The 27,589-nt window shown below is 38.6% G+C and overlaps 1 protein-coding gene across 4 annotated transcripts in view; it reads right to left on the reverse strand.

Annotated features, from left to right (window-relative positions):
• The window catches only part of sox13 (SRY-box transcription factor 13), a 63,611-nt gene that overhangs the window by 2,137 nt on the left and 33,885 nt on the right, over window positions 1-27,589 (reverse strand). Inside the window, exons 2-14 of one of the 4 annotated variants that reach the window (XM_028446791.1) lie at window positions 25,620-25,821; window positions 25,436-25,523; window positions 23,910-23,996; window positions 23,069-23,241; window positions 21,889-21,957; window positions 21,682-21,796; window positions 17,624-17,703; window positions 17,078-17,234; window positions 13,976-14,100; window positions 9,559-9,661; window positions 9,054-9,224; window positions 2,980-3,196; window positions 1-1,010 (exon numbers count right to left, since the gene is read on the reverse strand). The exon at window positions 1-1,010 is cut by the window's left edge and continues 2,137 nt beyond it. In XM_028446791.1, the coding sequence (XP_028302592.1) occupies window positions 707-1,010; window positions 2,980-3,196; window positions 9,054-9,224; window positions 9,559-9,661; window positions 13,976-14,100; window positions 17,078-17,234; window positions 17,624-17,703; window positions 21,682-21,796; window positions 21,889-21,957; window positions 23,069-23,241; window positions 23,910-23,996; window positions 25,436-25,523; window positions 25,620-25,820 (1,890 nt within the window). In that variant the 5' untranslated portion in view covers window position 25,821 and the 3' untranslated portion in view covers window positions 1-706. Of the gene's footprint in view, window positions 1,011-2,979; window positions 3,197-9,053; window positions 9,225-9,558; window positions 9,665-13,975; window positions 14,101-17,077; window positions 17,235-17,623; window positions 17,704-21,681; window positions 21,797-21,888; window positions 21,958-23,068; window positions 23,242-23,909; window positions 23,997-25,435; window positions 25,524-25,619; window positions 25,822-27,589 lie in introns of all 4 variants that reach the window. The other 3 variants (XM_028446789.1, XM_028446792.1, XM_028446790.1) reach the window with 3 other exon arrangements.

The following is a 27,589-nucleotide window of genomic DNA, read 5'->3' on the forward strand; positions in this document are numbered from 1 at the left end:
TCAGGCTCATAGTTAGTATGACTGACTGAAAATAAGACAAACATATCTTTAAAATATCTACCAAAAAATGACAGCTGTGACAGCATTTGGAAAATGTCCCTGAAGAATAAAAGTTTGATCAATTGTCTGTCAAAAAAAGTAATTAGTTGTGTTCTATTCACCGTTTTGCTATACCTGTTAGTTAAAATCACAGTTACAGAGTGCTGCAGTGTAACCCAGATGTATTACAGTGAATGGGAGGGACACATCGAAGTGTGTAAACTCTGTTGAAAATTTCAGATAGAAAACAAATGTGTTTAGCACGTTGGAGGATAAAACCTTTAAAAAAAGTAAAGCTAGACTTACTGCAGTTTTCCACTCTAAAATATTCTGGTATATTTAAAGTTCTGAAAAAACTGGCTGAGATACGGTGAAAGAACTTTTCTCTCTTTTCTATTTACATTTACCAATAGGGGGCAGTGCTGACAAACTGTTACCAAAAGCTGTACAGTTTTTCAGCTATTCTTTATAACTTGTACAATTATTCCTTGCTAATATCTCATCAGAATAAAATTCATCAAACAAATGAAACTACGTGAAACAGAACTCCAGTGCTCCAAAACAAAGCTTGTTTTTATGAGGAGTTTGAATGAGGTACGAGCAACTAAACAAAGGTTAATAATGATTCCTTTTCCTATGTCCCTCTGTCCCCTCCTGTTCTCCTGGTTCAGTCTGTCAGAAGCACTAGTTCTCCTTCACTCCTCTCACCACCATCACTCTCCTCTCCTTCACTGTACAGTGGGCGATCCCTCTGCCCTTCCCTCTCTCTCTCCCTGGGCAGAGGACTGGGCGTCTCCTGCATGGTGGCGGGTCTGCATGAGGTGGGTGGGGCCGGCGGCATGTAGTGCTCCAACATCGAGGGGTGAAAATGGACACTGGTGACGGAGGCAGGAGTGTTGTTGCTCGTGCTCCCACCGCCTGTGTACTGGGCCTCACTGTGAGGGTAAGGGATGTGCTGAGCCTCTGACTGGCTGAAATGACAGAAAATTATTGTGTTGCTTATTTGAACACAACATTTTGTCCAAATCAAAGTCCTCCCTTTAGCTCCACTCATAAGTAGTATTTAGTACTACAGCAGATCAATTGATAGGTGATCAGTTTGCTGATAAAGTAAAAAAATGTATCACTGGTATCATATAAACAGGATCAAATATATTTTTAGTCAAGGGCCTAGGGTTAGAGATTTTTTAGCTTTTACAAACATGAAAACAATATATAGAACAACTTTGTGTGGAAAATGATTTAAGACTCAAACTCTCAAATTCAGTAAACCTTGCAGAGGTGAGTACGGAATCTCTCAACCTCATCCTTCTCATTAAAGTTGTAGCGAGTTGTATTTCACAGTTTCAGGGTGATGAAGATGTTGTATTACTGTTAATGTTTTAGCCAGTGGGCGTGCACTGTAGCTGTTCCCACTGAACGCTCTTGAAGCCAAAATACGGCGCTTAGGGGTGCTGCCATCTTGCAAATTTGACATAATTTGGAGCCAGAATCAGTAAGGTTCGGCGGGAGCAGCGTACTTACGCAGCCCAGCTACGCCAAGAACATACAGTAAGTATCTTTCCTAATGGAAATTCTACCAATGGCTTATTCAGATCATAGAGAACACAAAACCACGATATATTTCAACTCAAATATCTAGTTAAATGGAGTCTCGGCTTTCCTTCATAACGTAACTGCTATTTACAACGAGAGTTACGTAAGATCGGCGGCTGTCAATCATCGTCATATATGACATAAAATCCCATTTTTCAACCTCAAATAATTTGTTTAAAATAAACTTCACAAAAAAATGAGCACTTGAACACAATATAGGGTGACAATAACTCATGATCACAGCAAAGTTTAGGTTTGGAAAAAAATTATGTGACCAGTATTTTAACTTTACAGATTGACCCACATCCCATCTGTTATCGCTGAGGAGGCAGGGTTTATGACCTTTGCTGCAGCCAGTCAGCAGGGGGAGCTCTAAAAATAAAAGCTTCACTCGACAGGGGAGCTCGTCTCGTCCATTCTTTTTACAGTATATGGATTTAACCCGGTATGAGACTCTGCTCTTGTTTTAGTGTCCTGTGATTCGTCTTTATTCACTGTTTTTTCTTGTCCAAACAGTGTTTGAAGGACCAATAAAAATAGCCCGTCTGCATTTTGAATTAAAGGTAGGGTAGGTGATTTTCGAAAGCTAGCATGATTTTGAATGTAGCCTCCCCGACGGCTCCGCCTTTACCCTCCTCCCCCTCTCCCCTCTGTCTTCCATCTCACTCACATGCACACACACAGCTGCTGCAGAAGCAGACCTCAGCTCATCGCTTGTATTGTGTAGAAACTTTGTTGTCTCATGTCTCATTCAGCAGTCAGTAAACAATAAACTTTAATATTATAGATGTTAAAAACATGACCAAAAACTATATTTTAACTCTGTCAGCGGTGACGCGCGTTCAGTGTGAGCTTGTGCATGCGAGGGATTGAGAACGAGCAGGGAGACAGAGACTAGAATGGTTAAAAAAAACTTTTTTTTTTTTTTTCTTCTATTGGTCGAAGTTATTACAGATTTACAGCTGCTACAGATGACAGATTTTCTTTGTTCCTTTTCCTGAGCACATAAGATCTTAATTTCTGTTAGGACATAAAGACAATTTCAACCAAAAACTTAAAAAGTGTATCTGGAGTAATTCGCCAACCCTCACTATAAGGGTGTAACGGTTCATCTTGTAAATCAATGCATCAATTCACAGTATATTCCTATGATCAAACTACATCGATCAGTGCTCTGCAAGCTGGCTATCAGGATGTACCGTATCGATCTAACATTTTTTATCTTGGCTAAAAGGGTACTGAATCAATTTCAAGTCACCGAATCGTTTCGAATCAAATCGTTCTAAATGAACGATATTCAAATCGAATATCAGAGTGAATGATGCTGGTCTCGACGACTCTTACCTGTGTGTGTAGGTGGTTCTCTGCTCCTGCCTGCGGCTCTTCATCATGGCCTTGTACTCGCCCACCCTAAGCCTTCGGCCCTCCACGATGCAGGTGCGTTTGGGTCGGGGCTTGTACTTGTAGTCAGGATAGCGCTCAAGGTGCTGCCTGCTCAGCCTGGCCTGTTCTTCATAGTATGGCTGTTTTTCCTGGTTGGACATGGCCTTCCACCTGGAGCCTAGGGACCAGGACAGAATAAGGTCAGGTGTTACATGGAGGGTTAACCCTAACACTAACTCATCTATCTAGTTGTTATTGTAAATGAACCCAGGGGTCCATATTCTATGGGGTCCATTTACAGTCTTACTCTTTCTATATTTAACCTGAGGCAGACTAACAACATGATTAACACCTACTCATACAGGAAACAATGTAAGTGTTCTTGGAAGTATATATATATATATATATATATATATATATATATATATATATATATATATATATATAGATAGATAGATATGTAAACATTTAACATTGCTATTTCATTAATGAACAGAAGACCCTTAAACAAAAAAAATCACATTAAATCTTGCTTTAGACCTTGGTTTCTAGTTTGTTTTACTGTTTGGCAATTCCTACAAACATTTGTCACCTACCAGGTGCTAAAACACACCTCATTCTCAGTGGACTTTTATGCTATGTTGGCCAAACCTTAACCACGGTTCAGGTGGTTCACTTGAGGACCCCCTCGAAAACGAGATGTTCCATCTCAAGGGGCATATCCTCCAATAAATAAAATAAATAAATAAAATAAAATAAATAGGTACTTTTGTTGCTTTCAATAAAACAGGGTGAAAGCATTTTTCTGGTCAGTTTTCACAAACATCCACACATGCCTGTCCCTTCTCATCATTTCACATCTTTATGTGAGCCTTTTTAGTGTTTCTTTTTTTTTTTTTTTTACTTTACTGGTACTGTAGCTCGTCAGTCAGCTCTACGTCAGGGCAGCGAATTCAGTTCAAATGTTCACCTGATCTGCTGTAAACATTGTTTGTGTGTTCACACATAGGCAGACTTTCAGATAAACCAAAGCCCAGAGCTGGTAAAATGCTCTTGGATTCGCCTGCGTGAACACACCCCTAGAAACTGATCTGCCAGTAAGCACAGGCAGCACAATTTGTACATAACTCTAATAGTTATGTTTGACATTCAACAACTAACATTCAACATTTAACACACACCCAGCACTATCAGGATGGATGGCACAGCACATAATAGTTGTTTTAATTCAAATCTAATTTACATATTCATTTTTTACTCTACACAGTGCTAAGCAGGTTTGGTTTATCCTTTATATCTGTTGCCATCAATATAGATCATTTCGAGTCTAATGTTCAAAATCCGTGCTATTCTTGCTTGTATGTTTTGTGTAGTTAATGATGGTGTTTCTATTATAATTGGGGCTTAATGTGTGATCTGAGAGAATAGTTACATTTTAAGCACATTTTGAAAGGCATTTTTGATTATTTAAAATAATCGTAACCTTCTTTGAGTGTTTAAGTGGACAATGAAAGTAAATAATTTGTTAAAATTCATTAACACCTACACTAAATTTATATTTACAATTTCATTTCAATTAGATAGTTTGATGGCAATATTGTGTGTGTGTGGACTTGTATGTTCACTGTGGGTTTTTTTCTCCCATGCGTGTAAGTCCTGTTTTTGGCTGCGCGCTATTCTTCCCCTGTACTTAAGTCATCCCAGTTACACACTGTTGGTGGAGCAGCCCTGAAATGTGGGTGTTCCCATTCAAATCTGGCTTTACGCGCATTCTCCGGTGTGCGTAAGTCCTTTTCCTCTTACGGGCTTCTAACCCTGGAATAAGTGCAGCGCCCTGATAAGGTGAAACATTATATTGCACTAGAAATATGGACTTAGTTACATTTGAAGCCACACGGACTCATGCGTCGCGCAGCAGCAGCTGTGATCACTCAGCTGTTGCTGCGCGATTAATTAAAACTCTGACAGACACAAACTTCTGTCCACATTGGTCACAGTGATTCAACTATTTTCATACTACTGTATGTCCAACGTAAAGTCACAGTTTGATCCACTACAGAGTGAAACAAGTTGTCATATCCAGATGAGGATAGACCACAAACTGTTCCCACACATATTTTAATGATGCTCAGCTCAAGTTGCTTTAAACTATTTGTATTTAAAACTGTGTATTATGGAATCCAACAGTTCTGTTTCACTGCAAACATTCCTCTGTATTAAAGCAGGACGCTCTGCGGCCGGGTTATTTCCTCATATCTCCAGCGCATCTAACTCGGTCATGCTTTACAACGATGATGATGATCAAGGAGAGAGATTTTAACTGTGACTCGGACAGAGTCACACTGCAATAATCTGATCAATGATCTGATCAAATCAACCTGTTGCATTGCTAATCAATGAAGGCGTTTCAAATTAAAAGTGAACTTTATCATTTTCAATGACATTTACAAGCGTTGCCCAAAAAAATGACATCACCGCCTCCTTTCCTTCAGCCCGCCTTCATTCACAGACTACACGGTTGTGCTCTACTTACGCGTGGTGGGCGTGTCAGGAACCTGGACCGGAGACTACGTGTCGGAGAGAAGCGAGTAACTGCAGACGTGCAAAAAAGTGTTTAAGTCCAGACGGGAGAATAGACCCCTGTATGCACTGGTATATATTGGATGTTATAATGAAACAAAGCAATGAAAACCCCCCCTTGCAAATTACCTCACACTACAGCAAATTAAAAATAATAAAAGTTTAACTAGAATACAATCATAATCCTCTTGTCAAAAAACCAACATCATTGCAGATGTGTGTGTATTCCATTGCAGTGAAGGTTGTACACTCTGCCCCATCAGCAATAGCAGATGCAACACAAACACAACTGTCTTGGTGTTTGTCATAAAGTTTTTTTTACCACATACAGTATATGTTTGCTTCTTCATAATATTGTTTTCTGTGACTATGTTTGTCTTGTTTTTTTCTATTTTAAAAAACCACACGTCTTCAGGACTGACAGGGGTGATTGACAGCTGTCCCAAATAAAGTGGGGGATCACATGTTGACCTCTTTTTAGCCTCTGATAAAGAATCTGAAGTTGTGAACTTTTAACTAACCAAAGCTTCTCCAATTGTAAAATTACACACATATATATATATATATATATATATATATATATATAATGTTCATGTAAAGTGGACAAGGTTTCAGCCAATTTGGAATGACTTGTGAAAAACTCTAATGATAGCATCAATGAGAGTAATTATGATCAAAATTATGTTAGGTTGTCACTGTCATGACCAACTTTTAATTGCCAAGTACATCACAATGATAAAGGTGGAAAGTTGAAGTACAGTAAATAAGTGTCCACCCAGATAGAAGAAAACCATCCACAATCAAACATCCATTCACTTATTCCACTATTGTCCAAAGTCCTGCAGAAACAACAGTTTTTTGAGGACATGCATTTATAATGTAATTAGTGATGACAGAGTTCTGTTTAAGTGGATATAATTTGAGCTAAGTGGCATGGGAGAATGTGTGCATTTGTGGTTTTCAAGGAGTGGTACAATGAGAAGGCCATGTTGGCTAGCTGCTATTGGTTCCAAACACGCACACATGTGCACACACACGCGCACACGCACGCACGCACGTGCACACGCACGCACACACGCGCGCACACACACACACACACACCCCCACCCCCACCCTGCATAACATGTCTCACAAGCTCACCACCCCCCCACCCCCAGATCAGATAGCCCCTGAATAACTGTCAACTGGAAAATGAAATGAATTTGCTGTGTATTTCAATGAAAAAATACAATCAATAAGGTCAAACATCAGAACAAACCAGTAAAATAATAAAAAGCTTGAACAGCTTCAACCACTGAGGGATGAGTCAACTACAATGCTAGAGTGTATTACAGTGAACCCAAAAACAACAGTGGAAACTGTTCAGCAGCTCAACGTGTTGCCTTGACACAATACTCTCAAACTTCTTTAAAACTCTTGTAAAGTCAATTGTCACTATCAGGCGCCGTACCAAAATCCCTGAAAGTAGCTGCTGTGAAACCTCTGTTAAAAAAGAGAACACTGGATGCCTCTATACTGGCTAACTATAGACCAATCAGCAACCTTCCCGATCATTGAGAAGGTGGTCTTCAACCACAGGCTTTCGTTCTAATCACAGCACAGAAACAGCTCTTATCAAAGTGATCAATGACATAAGGTTGAACACTGATTCACGAAAAGTATCTGTTCTCATTCTATAGGATCTAAGTGCTGCATTTGACACTATAGATCATACAATTTTGTTGCACAGATTACAAACATCCATTGTACTAAATGGAAAAGTAATGCAATGGTTTAAGTCATACTTGGAGGAGCAAAGCTATTTTGTAAGCATTGGAAACTTTGAATCTGACAGATTAACAATGTCCTGTGGGGTTCCTCAGGGATCTGTTCTTGGACCTCTTCTGTTTAGCCTTTATATGCTTCCTTTAGGACAAATTTTACACAACTGTAAGGTTGATTATCAGAGCTATGCAGATGACACACAACTATATCTATCACTGAACCCAGATGACTATGGTCCCATTGAGGTGTTATGTGACTGCTTAGAAAAGGTAAACTGCTGGATGAGTGAAAACTTCCTTCAACTAAATTATGACAAGATGGAGGTGATTATATTTGGTAACAAGGAAAAGAGGACTGCTGTCAGCAAGTATCTTGAGTGTCAATCTTTAAAAGCTAAAGACCAAGTCAAAAACCTTGGTGTTCTGATTGACTCAGATCTGACATTCAGCAGTCAGACCAAATCTATAACAAAAAGATATTCTACCACCTAAAGAATATCTCCAAAGTAAAAGGTTTAATGACTCAGAGAGATAGGGAGAAACTAAACGTGGTGATGCTGCATTTAGTTGTTATGCTGCAAAGAAGTGGAACAAACTGCCAGCAGAGCTAAAGTCAGCATCCAATGTGAACATTTTTAAATCACAGTTAAAGGCACTTTTTTTCTCTACTGCGTATGATTGAGAGAGAGATTTTTGGTCATGCTGTTGATGTCATGTTTTTGTTGAATATTTTAAATTATTTTACTGATGATTTTAATTTTTTTTTTGCCGACTATTGTTTTCATAGATTTTAAGCTGTTGAATGTTTTCTGTTGCACTCTTTGATCATGTAAAGCACATTGAGTTGCGCAGTTCAAATACATTTGCCTTGCCTTGCCTTGAAAGTCTGACAGGCATGTCATCAACATGGCATTGGGGGTAAATGCACATGGGCACAATTACTGTATGATTCAACATTACACACGCTACATACTTGATCATCTAACACTGGGCACACGCTGATAAAGTTTTTAGACAAGTAAAGGTATGCTAACAGTAAAGGGCTGGATTCCTACCAATGCTGGTCAAAACTGAGCAAATGAATGTGTCGCTATGCAGTGCTGCAAATGATTAGACTGCATATGAGGGACATCAAGTGTTGTATTTTTGTATTTTTTAGAAATATCTACACAGGGTGTAGTTCACAAGTAGGCAACTGGTTACCATCAACAGTCCAAACAAAAGTAAGTAAGCAAGGCAAATACGTAATTGGCAGTTGAAAATTGGCAAATAGAATTTTTCATGTGAAAAACTTGTGATTTGTGTGCATTTCGTTGTTGAGTAATGTCCCTTTATGTTGTTCTTTTTACTAATTAAATTGAAAGCAACAATGCAGGAAAAACAGAAGACTCACCTTGACCTTTAATATGACCTTGAGCAAAGGTCAAGGTCACATATTGAAAGGAAATGTTGTTCAATGGTACCAGTCTGAGCACAGTATCTCAATTTGTGGCCAAGTTATAGGAAAAAGAGGAATTTTTGTGATGTCATGAACTTTGAGCCCTACTGATCTTTTTACTGGTAGGTCATACAGCTTTGGTCCAATTAAATAAAATACTCCACTTGAGATGAGCTTTTCATAAATGTAAGCATCGCCAAATAAAACTAGCAGGAATCAGCAGAATTTTACTGTCCAGGCAGTGCTGGACTCACCTAGGATCTTGCTGATGGAAGAGTTGTGCATGTCGGGGAATGCCTGCAGGATCCTCCTGCGCTCATCCTTGGCCCAAACCATGAAGGCGTTCATTGGCCTCTTGATATGTCCTGAGGATGCAGGGGGCCTGGCGTCGGTGTAGCTGCCAACTGTGGAGATGGGCAGGGCACCTACAGTAAAGCAAGACTGGGCTTTAGTCATTGTGTCTGAAGGTGTGGCTCACAGTTTAACTTTAACAGGGCTTAAATTGGTCAAAACCATTCAAACTAGCCATTTACTTTTTAGCCTTTTGTTAAGGGTTTGTTTTTTACAGTTGGTAGCACGCAGCTGTGACTCACTACTCCACCTACATGTTCCACCCTGAAGTATTATTTCCTATATCATTACCCCAAAGTAAAAAACATATCATCCAAGTTTTTTTTTCTTTCTCATTTATTAAAATCTAAATCCTACTGTGATCCTATGAAGGTGGGAAGATGACATATACGTTTGGGTGACACCTACCCTCCGAGTCACTGCTCAGGTGCTCCTCAGTGCAGGGCAGGCCATGATCCTCACCTCGCTGACAGTGAGGGATTCTCTCACTGCAGGGAGAACCTTTGTATTCCTGCTGATACAAAATAAACAGATAAAAGAGTAAAAAGCTAACCCGATGTAGATATAAACAATATTTGCGTTTACTGTTTAAGTCCTTTAAGGGCATTATTTGTGAGAGTGCATTTACTACAACACATTTGTCAGGTTTGCAACAGAAAGTTTCAGGGAGCAGCTTTTTTGCTTTTGTTTCAAAATAAAAGCCAGTAAAGAACACTGGTAGACAAGTAAACATTATTGATGAATTTGGAAACCAAAGATTGACATTAGTGTTGCAACCAATGAGTCAAGGCCTACATCCAATGTGTGTTTTGGTTCACTGGTATTTAGATTAGAATTATTTTCCTTTTGCTTCGTTCTTACACAACACTCATCTGCATCTAATCCCTAAATGCTTTCTATGTACAGAAAAGTAAAATAAGGCCTGGTGGGTAAATTATAAGCTTATAATGTGTGTTGCAGAGCATTACAGCAATAGCATCTGCTGTTGAAATGTAGAACTGCAAGTACTAAGCATGGAAATGCAGCAGAGGAAGAAGAATGGTGTTTATGGTTGCAGGAAGGAGAGTTTAAGGACAACACAGGGAAGGGAATGTTACCACTTGGCATTTTCAAACGCAGCAGGGATGAGATGTAGCAGATATTGTAGTGACGGCCCCAGAGTACAGTATCAATGAGGACAAAGAGAGAAGCAGGTGGCATGGTTAATGCTACACCAAGGCCGTTGTGGCATTGTGAGGCAGCAACAGCTGTCGCTCAGGAACAGTCAATGCTTCTGGACACTTTCAAGAATGAGGAGGGGAGGGGGTTTACAGCTCTTAGGAGTTTTGCAATGACATGCATGACTTTGGCTTCCAAAAAAACTTTTAACACTGGGCACCATGTGATAAATATGGTACAGCTACAATTTAAAGATCGTTTTACAATCAATATTTTGGAACTAAATTAAAATGTACTGTTCACATAGCACACAGCTACAAAAACCTGCGTGTACTTGGATAATATTTACACTTCTACAGATATGATTTGAAAGATTATCATGATAAAGACAAAGTCTCTTCAGGAAACAGAGGTGATGAGGAACTCATGGGCAGGTTTGGTATCCAGAATAGTAATGCAGAAGGACACATGGTAGTGGACTTAGCAAAAAGGATGTAAATTGGTATGGAAGGTACATATGGCATAGGCCAAACATAGGGTGCACAATGACTTGTGTTCTAGGTTGGATAGTAAGGAGGGAGTGATTGATTTTCATATGTTGGCGAGGCACAGCGATCGAGATGGGGAAGGACATGCAGAAGTTTAAGGTGATTAAAGATCAAGAGGAAAATCTGTTGACAGGTGCCAAAAGAAGAGTGTGAAAAGGAAAGGAAGTTGGTCATGGAGGTATTTAAAGGTCTAGGAGAATTTTTGAAAATGTCAAAAACAAGGAACAAGGAAGACATGCAGTATAGTGGCAACTACAGAGGAATAAAGTTGATGAGTCATTCAATTAAGTTATGGGAAAAAGTAGTGGAAGCTAATGGCAGTAATTAGCATTTGTGAGCAGCAGTATGGTTTCATTCCCAGAAAGTCTTTGCTTTTCAAATGTTGATAGAAAAGTGCAGAAAATGTCAGAGGGAGCTGCATTGTATCCTTGTAGTTCTAGAGAAAGGTGAAGACGAGAGAGGAACTCTGATATTGTTTGAGTAAGTCTTGAGTAGCAGAGACGCATATTAAAGACAAGTATCAAAGCTGTAAGACAGTAGTGAGATGTGCAGTAGATGTGACAGAGGGTTCAAGGTGTAGGGGGCACTACATCAAAGTTCAGCAGACACTCGTAGGGCAGAGACTTGCTTGTCGATCCCTGGAGAAAAACGCTTTTGTTCTTTGCAAGGCCAGCAGCTTTGACACATTTCAGGGGTTCAAACTGCCTTGGAGACTTTACTCATGGCTGTGAAGTAAAATGTGGCCTACATGATGACAAAGCTCCATAACCAAGTGGCTACAACGTGTACCATGTTAAACCTGAACAAATTGAAAAAAAGCTAGTTGGCACATTCTTTGGGTCATGACTAGGGATGTAACGATTCACTCAACTCCCGATACGATTCGATTCACGATACTGGGTTCACGATACGATTCTCTCACGATTTGTTTTACAAAATGGGACTGTAGACAAAATTTTTTTTTTGGGAAAAAAACTAGAAAATACAGTATTATTTTCCTTTTATTTTTCATTGTCAAAAGAATTCCTTGATAAACAATTCAAAACAATGCAATTTAACTAAAAATAAATCTTGAATGAAATAAAGGAATAATACAAATGAAAATGAAGCCTATTAATTTAAATTCTGGTTCTAAAATAAACAATGCAAAACTGCATAATAGTTCTTTTTCTTTTAAAAGTGCAACTGAAAATGTATTTTGTGCCTTAACAATTGGACTTTTAAAAAAAAAACAAACCGTGATTACACTGATTTACGTCATATTTGTTTGGACCAGCAGAGGGCGCTGGTAACACAGTGGTCGGTTGGCATGCAGATATCTTGCAGTGAAGAAGAGAAGCTATGCTAGCAGACAGAGGTAATAGAAAAACGTGACTTTTACAGATATTCAAGTAATATTGCAGATATTCGTTCGGTGCTTAAGGGGTAATGAATCATTTATTAACATATTTAAGAGTAGAAGGCGGCCAGAAAGAAAGTATTAGCAGACTCCGCCCGCCGCCTACACTTGTGGATAGCGCCCTCTGCTGGTTAAAAAAGTACTGCGATTCAATTTTCAGAAAATCGATATCAACCGTGATACCTATGAATCGATTTTTAACTGCCTTACGATTAATCGTTACATCCCTAGTCATGACATTGATTATCAAAGAACAACCTTCAACTAAAAAAGGCCTTGGAGCAAAAGAAAAAGGCTGAGTTCAATAGCAGGAACCTGATGAGATCAACATCCTCCCAAATGGCGAGATTAAATTCCATGTGTAATTATTCTGTGTGGTTCTTAACCACCTTTTCTCTCCACAGAACATAGTGCAGGTGGATGTTAAAGCTGAGCAGGAAGAAGGTATCACTCCATAGTCAACCCTGGAAGGACCCAGAACAACATCAGGACCCGTGGGAGCTTCAGGGTCTGAGCAGGTGAGAGTGGTGAGACTATCTGACTCTTAGATAGTCATTTTTAAATATCCGGGCCTTGGCTCTGCTTGTGTAGTTTTTTTTTCCAAACGAGGTCAATGTTACTGTTGGAGCACCACAAAACGGTGCAAACCCAAAGCAATCAGGGTTGAGTTTGCCAAGCACAGTCAATTTAGCACATTTGCCTCTGATAAATATGTAATGTGGGCGGATTTTGCTGTGGGTCACAAAAAATTAGGATGAAAAAATGTAAATGCTTTGATGCAGTATGCACAGTTGCATTTATCAAACCTGGAGATGTTTGCGGTGCCTGTTTTTGCTCATAAATGTAGTACCTCCCAAAGGCAGGTGGTAACTCTCACAGCATTACGCACAGAGCGGCAGTGAATATTTCCAGAAAACGCAGGGGAAACAAAAAGAATGAACGTTTAATGCTCCAATTAACATTTTTGGTACCAGCAAATTTATGCAGCGATATCTGCCTGAGCACAGATGACAGAGCACTACCCAGGACAGCTAAGAACTTCTGGGTGACACCCACTAGCTGATCTTCAAGTGATGCAGACTGATTTCTCTGTTGCTGCAGTAACTCAAGACCAATGCTATCAATAGATCAATAGGACAGTTTCCTTTGCCATGGTGCCTGTAATGCGGGAACTGACAGAGTAGCCACATTAAAATATAGGAAAACTAACATTACCTTTTTCAAGTCCATTCAAGTAACATAACATTTATTATTATTCATTTTGTTGGCTACATAATTGAATGGATTGTGCAGCAGGTAATTCACCTGATGCTTTATTGCCTCAGTCCAATTCAACTTCTTCAACTGTAAGTTTTAGCCCACACAGCTCTTCTACATGTTCAAATTTAAATAGGACCACTTCCTTACATGCACCGATTTGCACTGCAATCTTAGTAAATTCCCAACAACAGGTAAGGAAACAGCACCACCACAGTATTTAGGCACGAAAGTGTTTTAGCACCCTTTATTTGAGATCGTAGTTAATCTGTCCCTATGTGTACAACCACATCACAGCAGTAAAGAAAACTTTGTTAGAATCATGTCTAATGGCTGTGTACTTCAACTGTGTATTTAATTTGTTTTCAAAAACAACTGGAATAAACTTAAAACCAAAATTTACCCATGATGGTAGTTTCTGCTGTCGTTTCTCTGTAGGAGTGCATTTTTATCATTTTCTCACCATTTTAGTAGCAGCAACCTTCTCCCTTTCCTTATCCCTTTCTCGCCCTCCGCTGCTATGATTCCTCAGCAGCTGCTGGGCATCATGGATAGCCTGAGTGACCACATCACCATCTCCCAGGAAGCCTGAAGTCGGTGAAAATATGGAAGGATGATAAAAAAGAGAAGTTAGTAAAAAATAATTTAAGGTAAACTGTCAGCTAGCTTTTCTCACCCTGCTGGTGGAAAGAAAGTATCTTTTTGTAAGAAAGTGGGTATGGTAATACTGCTGTTTCTGCTCATTTCCTCAATCCAGAGTAGATCGAGCCAATCAGAGCCGAGCAAGAAAAAACATCATATCCTCTGCGCCAAGCAGTATCAAAACAAACATGGCGGCCGACAAGGAGAACACCTTCACAGCTGTGCTCTGCTCTGTTTTAAAGGACTTGGATATATCGTTGAAACCACAACAAGAGTGGTTTTAAAACTGTAAGTTTGTACCGTACAACACACCATTTTCCTCTGCCGGCTCCATTTAGGGAAAAAGATCTACGCTTGTCACAATATTGTCATCAGGTCGGCTCATTGTTTGATTGGTTACTCTGCGCATGTTTGTCCCGCCCCCCAGAACTCAAACGCCTTGTGTGCGCTTCCAGACTATCGCTTGTATTAAACATTCTAGGCTAGAAAGAAATAAAATCATAATATCAAAATATCATATATAACATTTAAAATGCATACATAAACAGAAGCAATTGTGAGTTTAGAAACGTAAAAGGTACTTAAGAGTAAAAAATATATACATTGTTCGGAAACAATAAAGCCTTTTAAATTAGTGCTGCATTGAATTTGTTACACACAGCTGCAGAGTGCTTATTACCTTTTGTGAACAGCACAAAGATCTGCTGTCACTCATACACAGCATACAGCTTTCCCTTTGTTAGGTAATGCATCTTAATAATAATGAAAAATATTTGGCTGCAGTGTGGAACACACCCTTTTCTTTGTGGTGCACAATGCCACATGAAAGGCATAAATCAAAAGATTTTTCTTTCAGAAACAGCAGTCAAGATGAAGGCCTTTAGTGCAAAGGATTGAATGACATTTAGGTTGTAAATTATCCTTTTTAACAACCTTTGTTTGTTTATGTTTGGGGTGGATTAGCAGTACAGAGGTCAGCGGTGCTGCCTCTAATCCAAACGGACACAAAGTTGTGGTGAATTAACAACTTTGTAACAGGGCCATAGTTTTTTTTTTGTTTTGTTTTTTTTAACCAGATTTGGACATGTTGACGGTCTACCTTCTATTGTTGTTATTCTTTAAGTAGATTAGAAGTACAAAAAAAAGATGTAGTGCTGCCCCCACTGGTCAGCAAAGCAATTGTGTGCGGACCATAAACAGTCAGCCTCTCTGTAAATGACAAGTACCCGTATCACTCAATGAATACCCCCTTGTTTTATTTACATGTTGTTTCCCTGTGTGCCTCTGAACTCTCATCTGCAGCTAGAGCAACAGTAGCTTATACACATTACTCTGATTTAGAACACATTTTTGGCCATTTACAATGCGTACAGGCCGGTGTTGGAACCACTGGTGTAGACTGTGGAATATTTAATATAAAGAACATGATGATGACGACCAAATTTTAGCTGTTTCTGTAGTTTCAGACGGGCATGAATTGTCAGTCTGGCAATGGGTACTTCAGGTCATATTTATTTTATTGTTAATTACATTCCTTTTATATTAAGTTTGAAACTTGAATAGCTCATACCGAGTTCAACGTCAAATCATTTTAATTTAGGAAAGAAGGAAAGAAGAAGATAATTTGTTTTGTCTGTTTTCCCTTTTAAGTAATTTTCCCCTGGGATCATTAAAGTATATCTGATTCTGATTCAAAATATCGTATCGATCCTGCAAGCTAATATTGTGTATTGTATCGTGAAGTCAGTGTATCTTCCTTCCCTTAATGACAGACAAAACTGTTTTTATAGTCGATATAATTCATGCTTGCTATGTTTGGTTAACAAGACAATTCGAGAGGCATAACAACACATGCATTAAACAATAAATAAAGAGCTTAGGTGTAAAAACAAAGAATTTGTGTAGGCTTATTATTTGCTGCTGCTGGCACATCAAACTAGAACCAGTATGAATTCCAACAGTTGAATGAACCACATGCTTTTGACAACCAGGAAATTCACTGCCTTTCCCTTGTTAGTCACTTCACCAGTCATTATGATAATGAGTGTATTTGAGCTTTTGTGAACTTATATATAGTTTATGATTAAAAACTTCAATGGTGTTCTGACAAAGTAAACAAAGGCTGCTTTCACAGATGAATACTCCTAGACTCAGGTCGAATGTGTGGGGAACACCTGATAACTTTATCAGCTTGATTTGGCTCAGTTTCTGATTTGTTCCAAAGAGACACCAAAACCTTTTCAATTGATGCACTATAACTCAGACCATACAGTGTGGATATGATTTTTAGCAAAACAAAGCTAAATATATATATATATATATATATATATATATATATATATATATTTCATTTTTAAACATTTCTTTAAAAACTCCCAAATTAGATTTGTATTCACTATGACCTCTTGTTACCTTAGATGATACAGTACTATTGTATTTTAAAGCTTATTTTGTATTAGTTAAATGGATTGCTGATCGTGTCCTAAACCAGACCTACTCCTAAACAAGCCACACTACAAAACTCAATCATATATGCTGTCCCTTACTAGAGAAAAAGCCAAGATATTGTGCAGCGGTTAGTTAATAGATGTGCCTGTGTGGCATTTTGAATGAGCAAATTTGACCCTGAATTGTGATTCTGGTAAGATTTTATTGAGTTACAAATATCAAAATTGATATTGCATATCACCATTTTGAAAACAAATATCAAGGTCTATATCACCCAGCCCTAAATGTTACTGCCATACAGCTTCTGAACTGCAGCACATTGGATAGCCGCTCTGTGTGTGTGTGTGTGTGTGTGTGTGTGTGTGTGTGTGTGTGTGTGTGTGTGTGTGTGTGTGTGTGTGTGTGTGTGTGTGTGTGTGTGTGTGTGTGTGTGTGTGTGTGTGTGTGTGTGTGAGGGGTCGTGTACAGGACTTACTAAGAGCCACCCGAGGCGGACTGGGGTTCATCGCTCTCTGCCTGTAGGTTCCCTGCATGGCCAGAGATCCCAGCTCCATGTCCTGGGGACTGGGTGTCTTCCCCACCTCTATCCCTCTGGGTTTGGATGTGAGGTTCAGCGGCTGCGTGGCGGTTTCCTGCAAACACATGGGGAGTAATAATGGATGAGCACAGGCTGAAGAAGCTCACAGAGGCAGGGGCAACCAGAAAGGTATAAGGTTGTGTGATCAAGTATTCTAGTCATGATTACCTACATTTGGAAATTCAAAGCACCTCAGTAGCATTGCCGCTTTTTATTCTAAAGTTTTCCACATCCTCACCTTCCTGTTTGTTCATTTTCTTTCCTTTCTTAAGTACACAAATTTCCTATTAAGCTTTACACACACTCAACCTGTCATACACATTAGACTGGAATATCAAAAAAGGATAGCATTTATTAGGCCTGAAGACTTTTGCTTATTTTTTTTAATGTGGACCAAATTCACAGTAACAAGCAGACGTTGTGGTAAACAAAGAGACACTGTACCTGACGGAAGGAGCCACTGTTGTTCCTCTTGATTGAGGCAGGGTGAGTGTTTGGCAGCAGTGGCATGGCGTAGTCTACAGCTGTGGAGGAGCCAGCATATTTTCAGGTTAAAATCCCAACTAAGCCAGTAGAACCAGTAAAACCCTGAGTTTTTACTATTGTAACTTTGTCGTTCAAACAAAGTTGCTTGCTGTGCTTGTTTTAAAGCAATATGCAACCTATGAGATGAATGTACTTTAGATATAGGTCTTGAGATGAATAATAAAAACTTTGTTTCCAATTTCTGTCAAAAATATATCTGGAGTAATTAAACTTCCAGCCTGCAAATACAAGCAATATCCCTTTATGTGTGGGCATAACCATTTTGGCAATATCATCCAGTCAGTGTATACATATGTTGATGTCAGGTGACACACACTCTACCCCTCTATGCTCCTATATATATTTAGATGCCCCTATTGGCCATCTTATTAATTTAAATTTTTTAATTTTTTATTTTAATTACTTTATTAATCCCTGAAGGGAAATTATATTACACTGTTATTTTTTTAGGGACATGATTCTCACACACACACAGGCCCGAATCACACACATGCACAAACAGGACCTGTGAATATGCATCAATGGAGAGATGTCAGAGTGGGGCGGCTTCCACAATGAAGGGAGCACACCAGAGCAGTGTTGGGGTTTGGTGCCTTGCTCAAGGGCACCTCGACAGTGCTCGATAGATTCACACATGCCTTCTAGCTGAACAAGGAAGTTGCCTTAAAATGGGTGATTCTGAGCTTAAATCGGAATGATTGGATGCCTTTAACCTCATAAAACCAGTTCACATGAATTAATTATTTGGGTAATCACTATATCACAGTTTGAAAACAGGTCGACCTCCACAAGAGCTCATATAAAGTGTGTTTTTGCATATGCGGGGCTTCTAAATTACCTCTCATTCGTAGTGGTAAAGTTTTACAATAAACAGTATCCCTTTTATAATGTTGTTTCCATATAAGTTAATATCTTCTATTATGTGTCTGTGCTGACTGGTTTTGAGGTTGCCATGGTAAATCATCATCATTTATGACTTTCTTGTTGTCATAACTTGATTGTGGACGACCCAGGCTCAGGTGGTAGAAGTGTCTTTTGATTCATTCTATACCTGTGTGGAAGTGTCATTTGGCTTAATGATAAAACCTAAGTTGCTCCTAATGGATAATGAGCCCCTTGATTGGCAGCTCTTCCACCATTGGTATGCAAGTGTGTGAAAATGTCTGATACTTAAAGGGTTTTCGAACTACCGGTACTCAGATGGTTATAATAGAATTTACAAAATGAATCCCATTCATCGAATAAAATCTCCTGTTCACTTATTAAATATTAAAACTCAGTTTGCTACCAACCAATCAACTCAGAATGTGTTAGCCTTGCTGTATGGGAAAAAATAAAGAGGATATGGGAAAACAGTTGACAGTAGGGAAGGTGAGACTGGCTCATTGTCACACTGGGCAATTTTACAGTTGCAAGTCATGTCATGTGCACAAGCTAATGTCAAATTATGACTCAACTAACAGCCATAGTGTGGCTTGGGTTAAAGCTTTTTCTTTGGTTTAATATTTGTACCAAAACAAACACGGAAAATTAGTGTTAGTTACATAAGTGACATCGTGTATTGTGAGTTACTAGATGAATGTCTAGGATTAAAGAGTAGTTTAGACGGAGTAGGACTTTTGCTACAAATATGGTGGATGACAAACTATAATAAAGATAAGAATTACTGAATCATTTTTACTTAGCTACTGTAGATGGCTTTGTGCTTATGCACTGGTGGTAGCGTCCCTCTATTTCACTAGTTTGCACATTCTTTGTACAAGCAAGAATTTTTGCTCCCATCATGTGTTGCCTGTCACTGTCCCAAGCCCTTACTCTCTCCATCAACTTTGTTAACTTGAAAAAAAAATCGACTTGAGTTCATTCGAATATGATTTGGTGTGCGATGAACAAGGAGATACAAGTTCTGTAAATTGGCCCCACCAATGCTAACAATTAACATCTTATAATAACCAATTATTATGGCCAATGTCCAGCATAAAAACAATGCATTCCTCAGGAGGGCTTGTGTGCAATGAAATCTTAGTTCCCATGTTGGGCAGATACTATGTGAACTCAGCTTTATATGAGTCTTTTGTGCATGTTTTCACTAAAAAAAATCAACAAATAGACCTACCTTTTAGTAAAACTGGAAAAGAAAAAAGAACACTGTTCTGTGTTTATTTATCTATAGACTGATTCATTGCTGTCTTTTAAGTTTGTTTTTTTAACTCATAGGGACTGCTTTCTCAAAATTAAACCCATTGGTTCTTTTGTCTATCCCTTTCATTCTTTAATGAAGGGGTGAGGCTTCACGGACTGGCCTTGTGCCTTTCCATATGAAAGTACAGAAAATACTATTTCACCAACGACAAATGGCTGTCTCGTGATTAGAAAGCAATGCAAAGCCTTTCCGAACTATGCCCTCATGCCTATAAATTGCACAAACATACCTGTGTGTGAGATACATTCAATCATATTGCTCGAGTACCACCAAAATGCATTTTTCCTTCTTTAAAATTGGCCCTGAGCTCAAGAACACATAATGCCTATGTTTCTCTTTATAAATCACTTGGGAATGTCGCCTAAAGCTGTACTGATGGAGATATCTTTTCAGAACAAACTTTCTGTTCTTTAAATCTTCACAGCCATTGTTTGACAGGCGGATGCTTATTTTCTCCTCACAAAGGGAAGTGTGAGAATAGGCTTTGAAAAATCAGACAAAACCTTGGCGCTTATGAAGCTGTAACTGCACACTGATGGGAAACCTTGGACAGTTATTAAAAGATCACAGTCTGACGATGGACTAAAGAGAACCTTGCGAAACTCATCATGTTGATTGTTCAAAAATAAACCAATTCTGTAACAGAATAGTAAATCCATTGTTTTGCTGCCTCTGATCAAAGCATATCAGTATTCTGACCAGTAAGTTTTATTCATCACAAAAGAAACCAGGTCTCCTAGTTTCATCCAACCTATCCATTTTGCAACCCGTGCTAGGTCGGGGTAGAACATGGACAGGGCACCAGTTTCCTAGTTTTGATGGTAGCTAAGTTTAATAACCATATGTTCAAGAAACCATCAATTGACACATTGATACCAGTAGTGACACGTTAGGCTGTATTCACACCTGTGGCTCGTTCCGATTCAGAGGCTAAAAGGATAAAATTGTAGTATATCTAATTTAGGTTGTTTGTGTTCAAAAGGCAACAAATGAAGAAAGCATCCAGTTCTACCATAAATCCAGAATGTTGATGAAGAATATTGTTACTCCATCTAATGGAAAGATGTACCGCCTCAAGTAATTACAGACAAAGACAGGCTATGAGGGCCTTCTGTGTCAGGTTCTCACTGTAAATGGACCGCTACAGATGTCAAATGGAAGCGAGCCAACACCACCCCTCCTAGGCACATCTTGCGAGCTTGTTTGACTGTGGCTGTATTCACATATAAACAAAATGATCTTTGGAAAAAACGCCATTTGTACTGGAACAATACACCTTTACACACAGAAGACTAAACAGTACTAACAGTCAAATACATGCTTTGTGTTGAGTAATTCTCATTTAAACTTAAGTTTGGAATTGATAGCATTACCCCTGCAAATGTAGCTGCTCGCAAAAGAATGAATTCCACCACAAAATAAATGAATAGGCCATAGATCCTTGGGTGTGATGTTGGACAGCTTGTGCAGCATGGAATGGCATCATTCTGGATCTGAGAGTTTGAGATTTTTCAATCCACAATAAATTCCAATGAACAATTTTGATCACCTTGATGCATTTTAACTACTCACTGTAACTTGATGATATTAATAATAGGCTACTGATCCATGATGCACAACTCTTTATGCACACACATGTCTCAGTAAATATAAACAACTCTTGCCTGGACAAAAGTATTTTTTCAATATTTATTTTTACTCAACATTGGAAATTTTAACCTTGCAGTAGGAACTTCTACTTAGGTTAACTCACCCGGCTTGCAGGGGACAGGTTGCAGTGGCAGAGTCATCTGAGGGTCTGAAGTGACTGAAAGAGGCTGAGTGTTGGGGTGAAAGGCCGGTATCATGACATAGGGCATGTTAACCTGCTAGGACAGAGAAAGACACTAACTTTCTATGAAGGCTCTTTACCTCTTTAAAAAGCTAATTGTTTGAAGATAATGGAGTATGGAGGACTGACCTGAATCTGTTGTTGAAGCAGGTTGATCTTGTGTTGCTGCTGAATGAGCTGCTGCTGCTGCTTAGCAATCTAAAAACATATTTTTTGAGTCATTGCTAGCTCGACTGTCACCAGTTGTTGAACAAGTGTTAGTGTGGAATTGTCAATACAGTAGTATTTAGCTTTTAATTGTATTTTACTCGTTATTTTAAATTACATTTTTATTTTTGACATACATTTTTGTTTGATTATGGTTTTCTTTTTTATTGGTCTTTATTTTGTTTCCTCACAGTACAACTTCCTATATCTTCCTTTTAATTGTAACTTACTTTATTTTTGATATATTTTAATTATGTTTTATTAATATTATTATTAGTAGTAATATTTTGTTTCCTCACAGGAGTTAAAAACTATTTTTTCCTCCAAAAAAATTATTAATATTTCTAAAAAAACAGAATTAATGATGTGGAAAACAGAATTTGGAAAAATGAAAAAGCATATGCATTTAAATGTATAAAATATATATATATAAAAAAAAACCTAAATCGAATCGAAATCGCAATATCTGTCAGAAAAATTGCAATTAGTTTTTTTTTGTCAAAATCGTGCAGCCCTAATTCACACCGAAATTATTTCGAGTGTTTGTGAATGATAGATGGTGTAATCCGGGGCAAATCACTATCAAGGTGCAGTTTTGTAGTAAAGACATTGATGTGTGTGTCCCTGTGGAGGAACAGGGGGAAGAGGATGTTCAGCCGCTGAGAGGATGAAGGTCTATCTTCACATCATGAAACTGTGTTTTTCTGACTCAAAATCACAAAAGCTGCTAAAAAAGCAATGTGTTTTACTGTAATGTGCAGCTTTTTGGCTGAAAACAATAACACGAGTGTGTGCATAGTAAAACATAATAGCTAGTGATTAGCTGCTGCATGTGGCTAGTGTCTACAGACACACCTACTAATGAATATGTATAAGAAGACTGCAAATCAGCCCGTTTTTAGAATTGCTCTGAAAGTGGCTTTTCAGAAGGCTATAACTCCAGAAAACAGGTGAGTTTGGGAAAATAAACCTCAAATACTGTTGTTGGGGTTCTTAGAACAAATGGAGATGGGTGAAAAAAAGCATAATACTGGACCTTTAAAAAACACACCATGCACACAGTTCAGTTTCAAAGTGCTTGTTCTCATATTAGTGCATGAACCTGTTCCTGTTGTTGTCGAGCAAGCTCCATCTGCTGCTGCTGCTTCTCCAGCAGCAGGGCGGCCATGTTCCTCTGCTCAGAGTGAGCTCCCAGCAGCTGCTCTCTCAGACCACTCAGCTGGTTGATCATCATCAGCAGCTGGAGCTCCTTCTCTGCCAAGGACTCAGGGGTACCTGTGGAGGGAGGAGCACAGTACACCAATTTTTGTTCTCCTTCATGACTTTTTTTTTTTTTTTTTAAGTTTATTTTCGACATGGTTACATTCACTTTCACATTTACATTTTTTTTTTTTTTTGTACATGCCAAAAAAGGAGACGAGAGAAGTAGTTTGCTTATCTAAGTCCCGTCCCCTGTTTTGAACACAGAAAATTTACATCAAAGCTTGTCTCTGGTCAAACATACTTAGGTTGTTCTGAACACAATATCATTTCATTTTTTTTTTTTTTTTTTTCTTTCTTTTTTTTTTTTAAGCCTTTTATGTTTACAAGATTCATGTTCTGGTTTCATTTTAAAAACTCTACACATTGTTTGAAATGTTCACATTTTATATACTATATACACACAATGTTGTAATCCAGGCAGCCATACTGCTGATTTTAGCACTATTTCCTGGTTTCTCCTATAATTACAGAATATAGTTGGCCACTAACTGACATCCAGTAGGTATGATGATCTCTTATTGATACAATAAGAAAACATGTGGATTGCTTTGCATTGATGATTTGACATTTGTAGAACCTCTTAACATGTAAAACATTGGTAACTAGGAATGTCTGGGTGACATTTATGCAGTACAAGAAACAAGAAGGCGTGTGTGTGTTTGCCACATCTGAAAGCGTACCTTTCAGTTGTCCTGTGCCCACTGTGCTTTTGTCCAGAAGTTTTTCCTTCCAGTCAGTATTCAGCAGCTTCTCAATGGTTGGCATTACTGTCAACAGAGACAACAGGTACTAAGCAGAAGTACACCAGGCAGCACTGGATATTGTCAAAAATTGATTTTATCTCATAAAATCCATTTGACACGAGGCTACGCTTTAAACCTCTCCTCTACCTTTCTAATGGAATTGATTTAAGAAGGCACTGAAGGTAAGGTGTCAAAGGACACAGGTTATTTGTCCATCACCAGCAAGTTTTGAGTGTTTGAGTGAATCAATGTTTGGATATAAAACAAGGTCAGCCAGTGGAGCGAGTTTGAGAAATATTATAAGCAAAAAGTCCAGGTGTGTGAAAGACGTGAGGGCAGTGAGACTGCACAGCAGATTTTACTCAACAAGAAGCAGATTGGGCTAAAGACCAAAACACAACATACCTTCATGAACTCCTGCACAAACAAAAACAAATGCTTCTTTTCCAGACAAAACATTGCTTTTATGCATTGATTTTCTGCACTGCGAAGGATGAATAGCAGCAGAGACTATAGCAGTTAAATACATGAGATACAAAGTAATCGAAGTCTGTGAGGTCATTTTCAATTTTAAACCATCTGTTGCGGGAAAAAAAAACTGCAGTTTGCAACTAAAGACAACAGCATACCTAGCTTGTTGCTACAACACAAAGGATGTCAGGTTAAGTGATTGACATTCTCAGATTTAAAGACAGCCGCAGCCCACAAGACAAAGCCAAACTACAGCAACAGTTTCTCATTTCACTTATCGAAAAGGACACATTAGATCTATTAGCTGCTGCTATGTAACCACTGTGTATCAACTAAGATGTCACCATGAATAAAGCTTTGTCAGAGAGAACTTTGGTGTGAATGTCCACAATGAATACTTCAATTTGTCTTGACTGAGTTTGTATAACATCCATTGTTCTATAGTCCTGCCAGGATACGTGGGAACAAAAGACAGATGGATCGATGTTGTTAGCAAGGGTAGTCTAACTTTTAAAATATGTAAATCTCTCAACTATTAAAGATTCATTCAGGAAAATGTTTTCATACAATGAAAACGAGTAGGCTCATTGACACATTGAATTCAAAGTTGTTTCAATCAATATTAATAGAGATTTCAGTTTTGTGAATAAAGTGCAACAATGATGATGCCTTAATGGGACTGTTGTTCTCCCAGTGTAAAACGCTTTCGGCAAAAAACTCCAAACGGGAGCACGAGTTTAAATTTCTATCAAATTTGCAAAATAATTCAATATCAAGTTTGACACATTTTGCCAGTCAGTGTGCACAGCTCTGGTTTGGTTAAAAGAAGCTGCAGCTTTAGTTTCCAAAGCAGGATTGTATTTTAACATCACGAATGCAAACCAATAGAAACAAGCAGCTTTTTCTAGCCATTTTTGTAGAAATCATCACTTGTCCAAAATGGAAAAAATAGAAGATAAATGAGTGTCAAAGCTTTAAGCTAAGGAACAGACCTTCCTTGAAGTTGGATTGTCCCTCTATCCCTTCCTTCAGTCCCATGGGGCTTTGACGGTGAGGCAGCTCCTTACTTGGAGACCCTTCCTGTCAAGTCAGAGAGAGAAGATCAGCTGAGACCAAAATGGAGACACACACCTTCACCGCTGTCAGCAGATTTTTTTGTCGTGCATTTTTTCTTACCGAAGGAGAGCGGGACAGTGGTGGCGTCAGTTGGCGAGACTCAAGGTGATGATTTCCAGACCAGTCCGCGCTAAGAGACGTAGGAGAACTGACTTTAACTATACCACAGGACTCTTCTTGTTCCACTTTGACACCAACTCCCAGCATGCTGGTAGCTCCTCCGGATAGGAGGTACAGTGCTGGAGGGCTGGGCTCAACCATTCTGTTGGCAGACACACACACACACAACACACAGTGCCAGGTGTAATTAAGGTGTGGCTATGCTTGGGCAATTGCCATGATTATTCTTTAATTAGAAAATTGAGAGCTGATGTCATTCCAATAGAAAACAAGATTTACCCATGTTACATGGGAACTACATGAGGTAGTATTGCTTTCTAATATGATGCAGCACTTTCTCAGAAGGTGTTTATTACCTCTATCAAATATTCTAGACAAAGACCCACACAATCAAATAAAAAGGGCATGCAAACAATTCCAGAATCTTTAGGACTGACAAATATTAACACACCTTTGCTATTCATCTTCTGGAGCCTTTAAATGCTAGTGAAAATAATTACAAAGAGTACCAGAATAGAGGATTGACAAATAACGTTCACACAGAGTAACAATTAAAGAGTATATATTAGAGGAGACCAACAACTAAAGACTCTGATCATAAAGGCCAACAATAAAGGGCTGGGCTATAAAAGCGGTGCACTAAAAGAACTGAAGTATCTCAACCAACCTTTATTATAATAGTATAATTTTAGCATTTACTGCTACTTATGCTCTATTATAGCCATTGACTGTGAAAGAAATTGTCATGGGTTAATTTGTCCTAGGCTTTTAATTGGCAGTGAGGTGGCATTAATAAAAATGGCAGGTTTCTCCATAATTTTCAAAAGTAAAAGTTTCATCTGTAAAATGAAACACTTTTATCTTCTAACAAATCTGTGGTGAAGAAAAACAATTAGTGACCCCTGATTTAGATTAGAATTAGATCATGATACACATTTCCAAAAAAGTTTAAAATCCAATTTGATTTCAAACTTTATGAATAGTGTAAAACATATTTTGTTCTTTTTGAATAAAATATCCCTATTACTGCAATTTAACTTGCCATTATCTTTTCTTGACCATTGGAAGATGTGAATGTTATTATTGTAATTGTAGATTTAATTTATTTTGACAAGGCTTAAAAACAGGGCTTTTATATTTTATACATTCCGTGAATTGACATCCACGGAAAATCCCCAGTGCTGACAAAGAACGGGGAGTTTACATTCACACCAAATACATAGTAATCAAACATTTTGGTGATAAATGAATATCCGTCACAAGAGATTTAATCATTCAAAGTACATGTGCTGACACAATATTATAACCCTGATAAGCAAAACAAAGAACATGGAGCCAACAACTAGTTTTCAACTTTGAGAATGCAATCTGCCTCTAGGATGTTTTAATGTTATCAATAACTAAATCTGTCATACTCCTTGATAATCAATCAGACACTCGGGGGTAAAGTTTCTGGTTAAACAGACAGAAATTTGCTCCACAAACACACTAGTGTGAGAAAACTCGATACAGACACACGTGCAGCCCCTCCCTTCAGCTGCAGCTGAACACACGACACTGAGTTAGCTGATGGCTAGTGCTGCTGCTGGGGGGCCTGCGCAACCAGTTATAGTCAAAATTGAGAAAGGAAAAAATTGCGTATGGAAGTATTGTTGCATGTCAAGCAAATGCCAAAGGGAAGGCAATGGATTTGGACAGGCCTGTATGCAAGCAAATTGAAGCAATGCTTCAAAGTGGTGGCTACAAAGTCCAGTAGCACTGTTAAGCATCTGAAAGACCGACAATCCGGTCTCTATGAGAAAGTAATATACAGTTAACATGAACGTTAACCCAGCCGGCGGCACACATTACCGTTAGACGTTTAACAATTAGCCGATTAGCCATCTTATATTAAGCTAGCGGCTATGGCT

The sequence above is a fragment of the Gouania willdenowi genome, chromosome 5, assembly GCF_900634775.1.
Source record: "Gouania willdenowi chromosome 5, fGouWil2.1, whole genome shotgun sequence".
NCBI lineage: Eukaryota > Metazoa > Chordata > Actinopteri > Blenniiformes > Gobiesocidae > Gouania > Gouania willdenowi.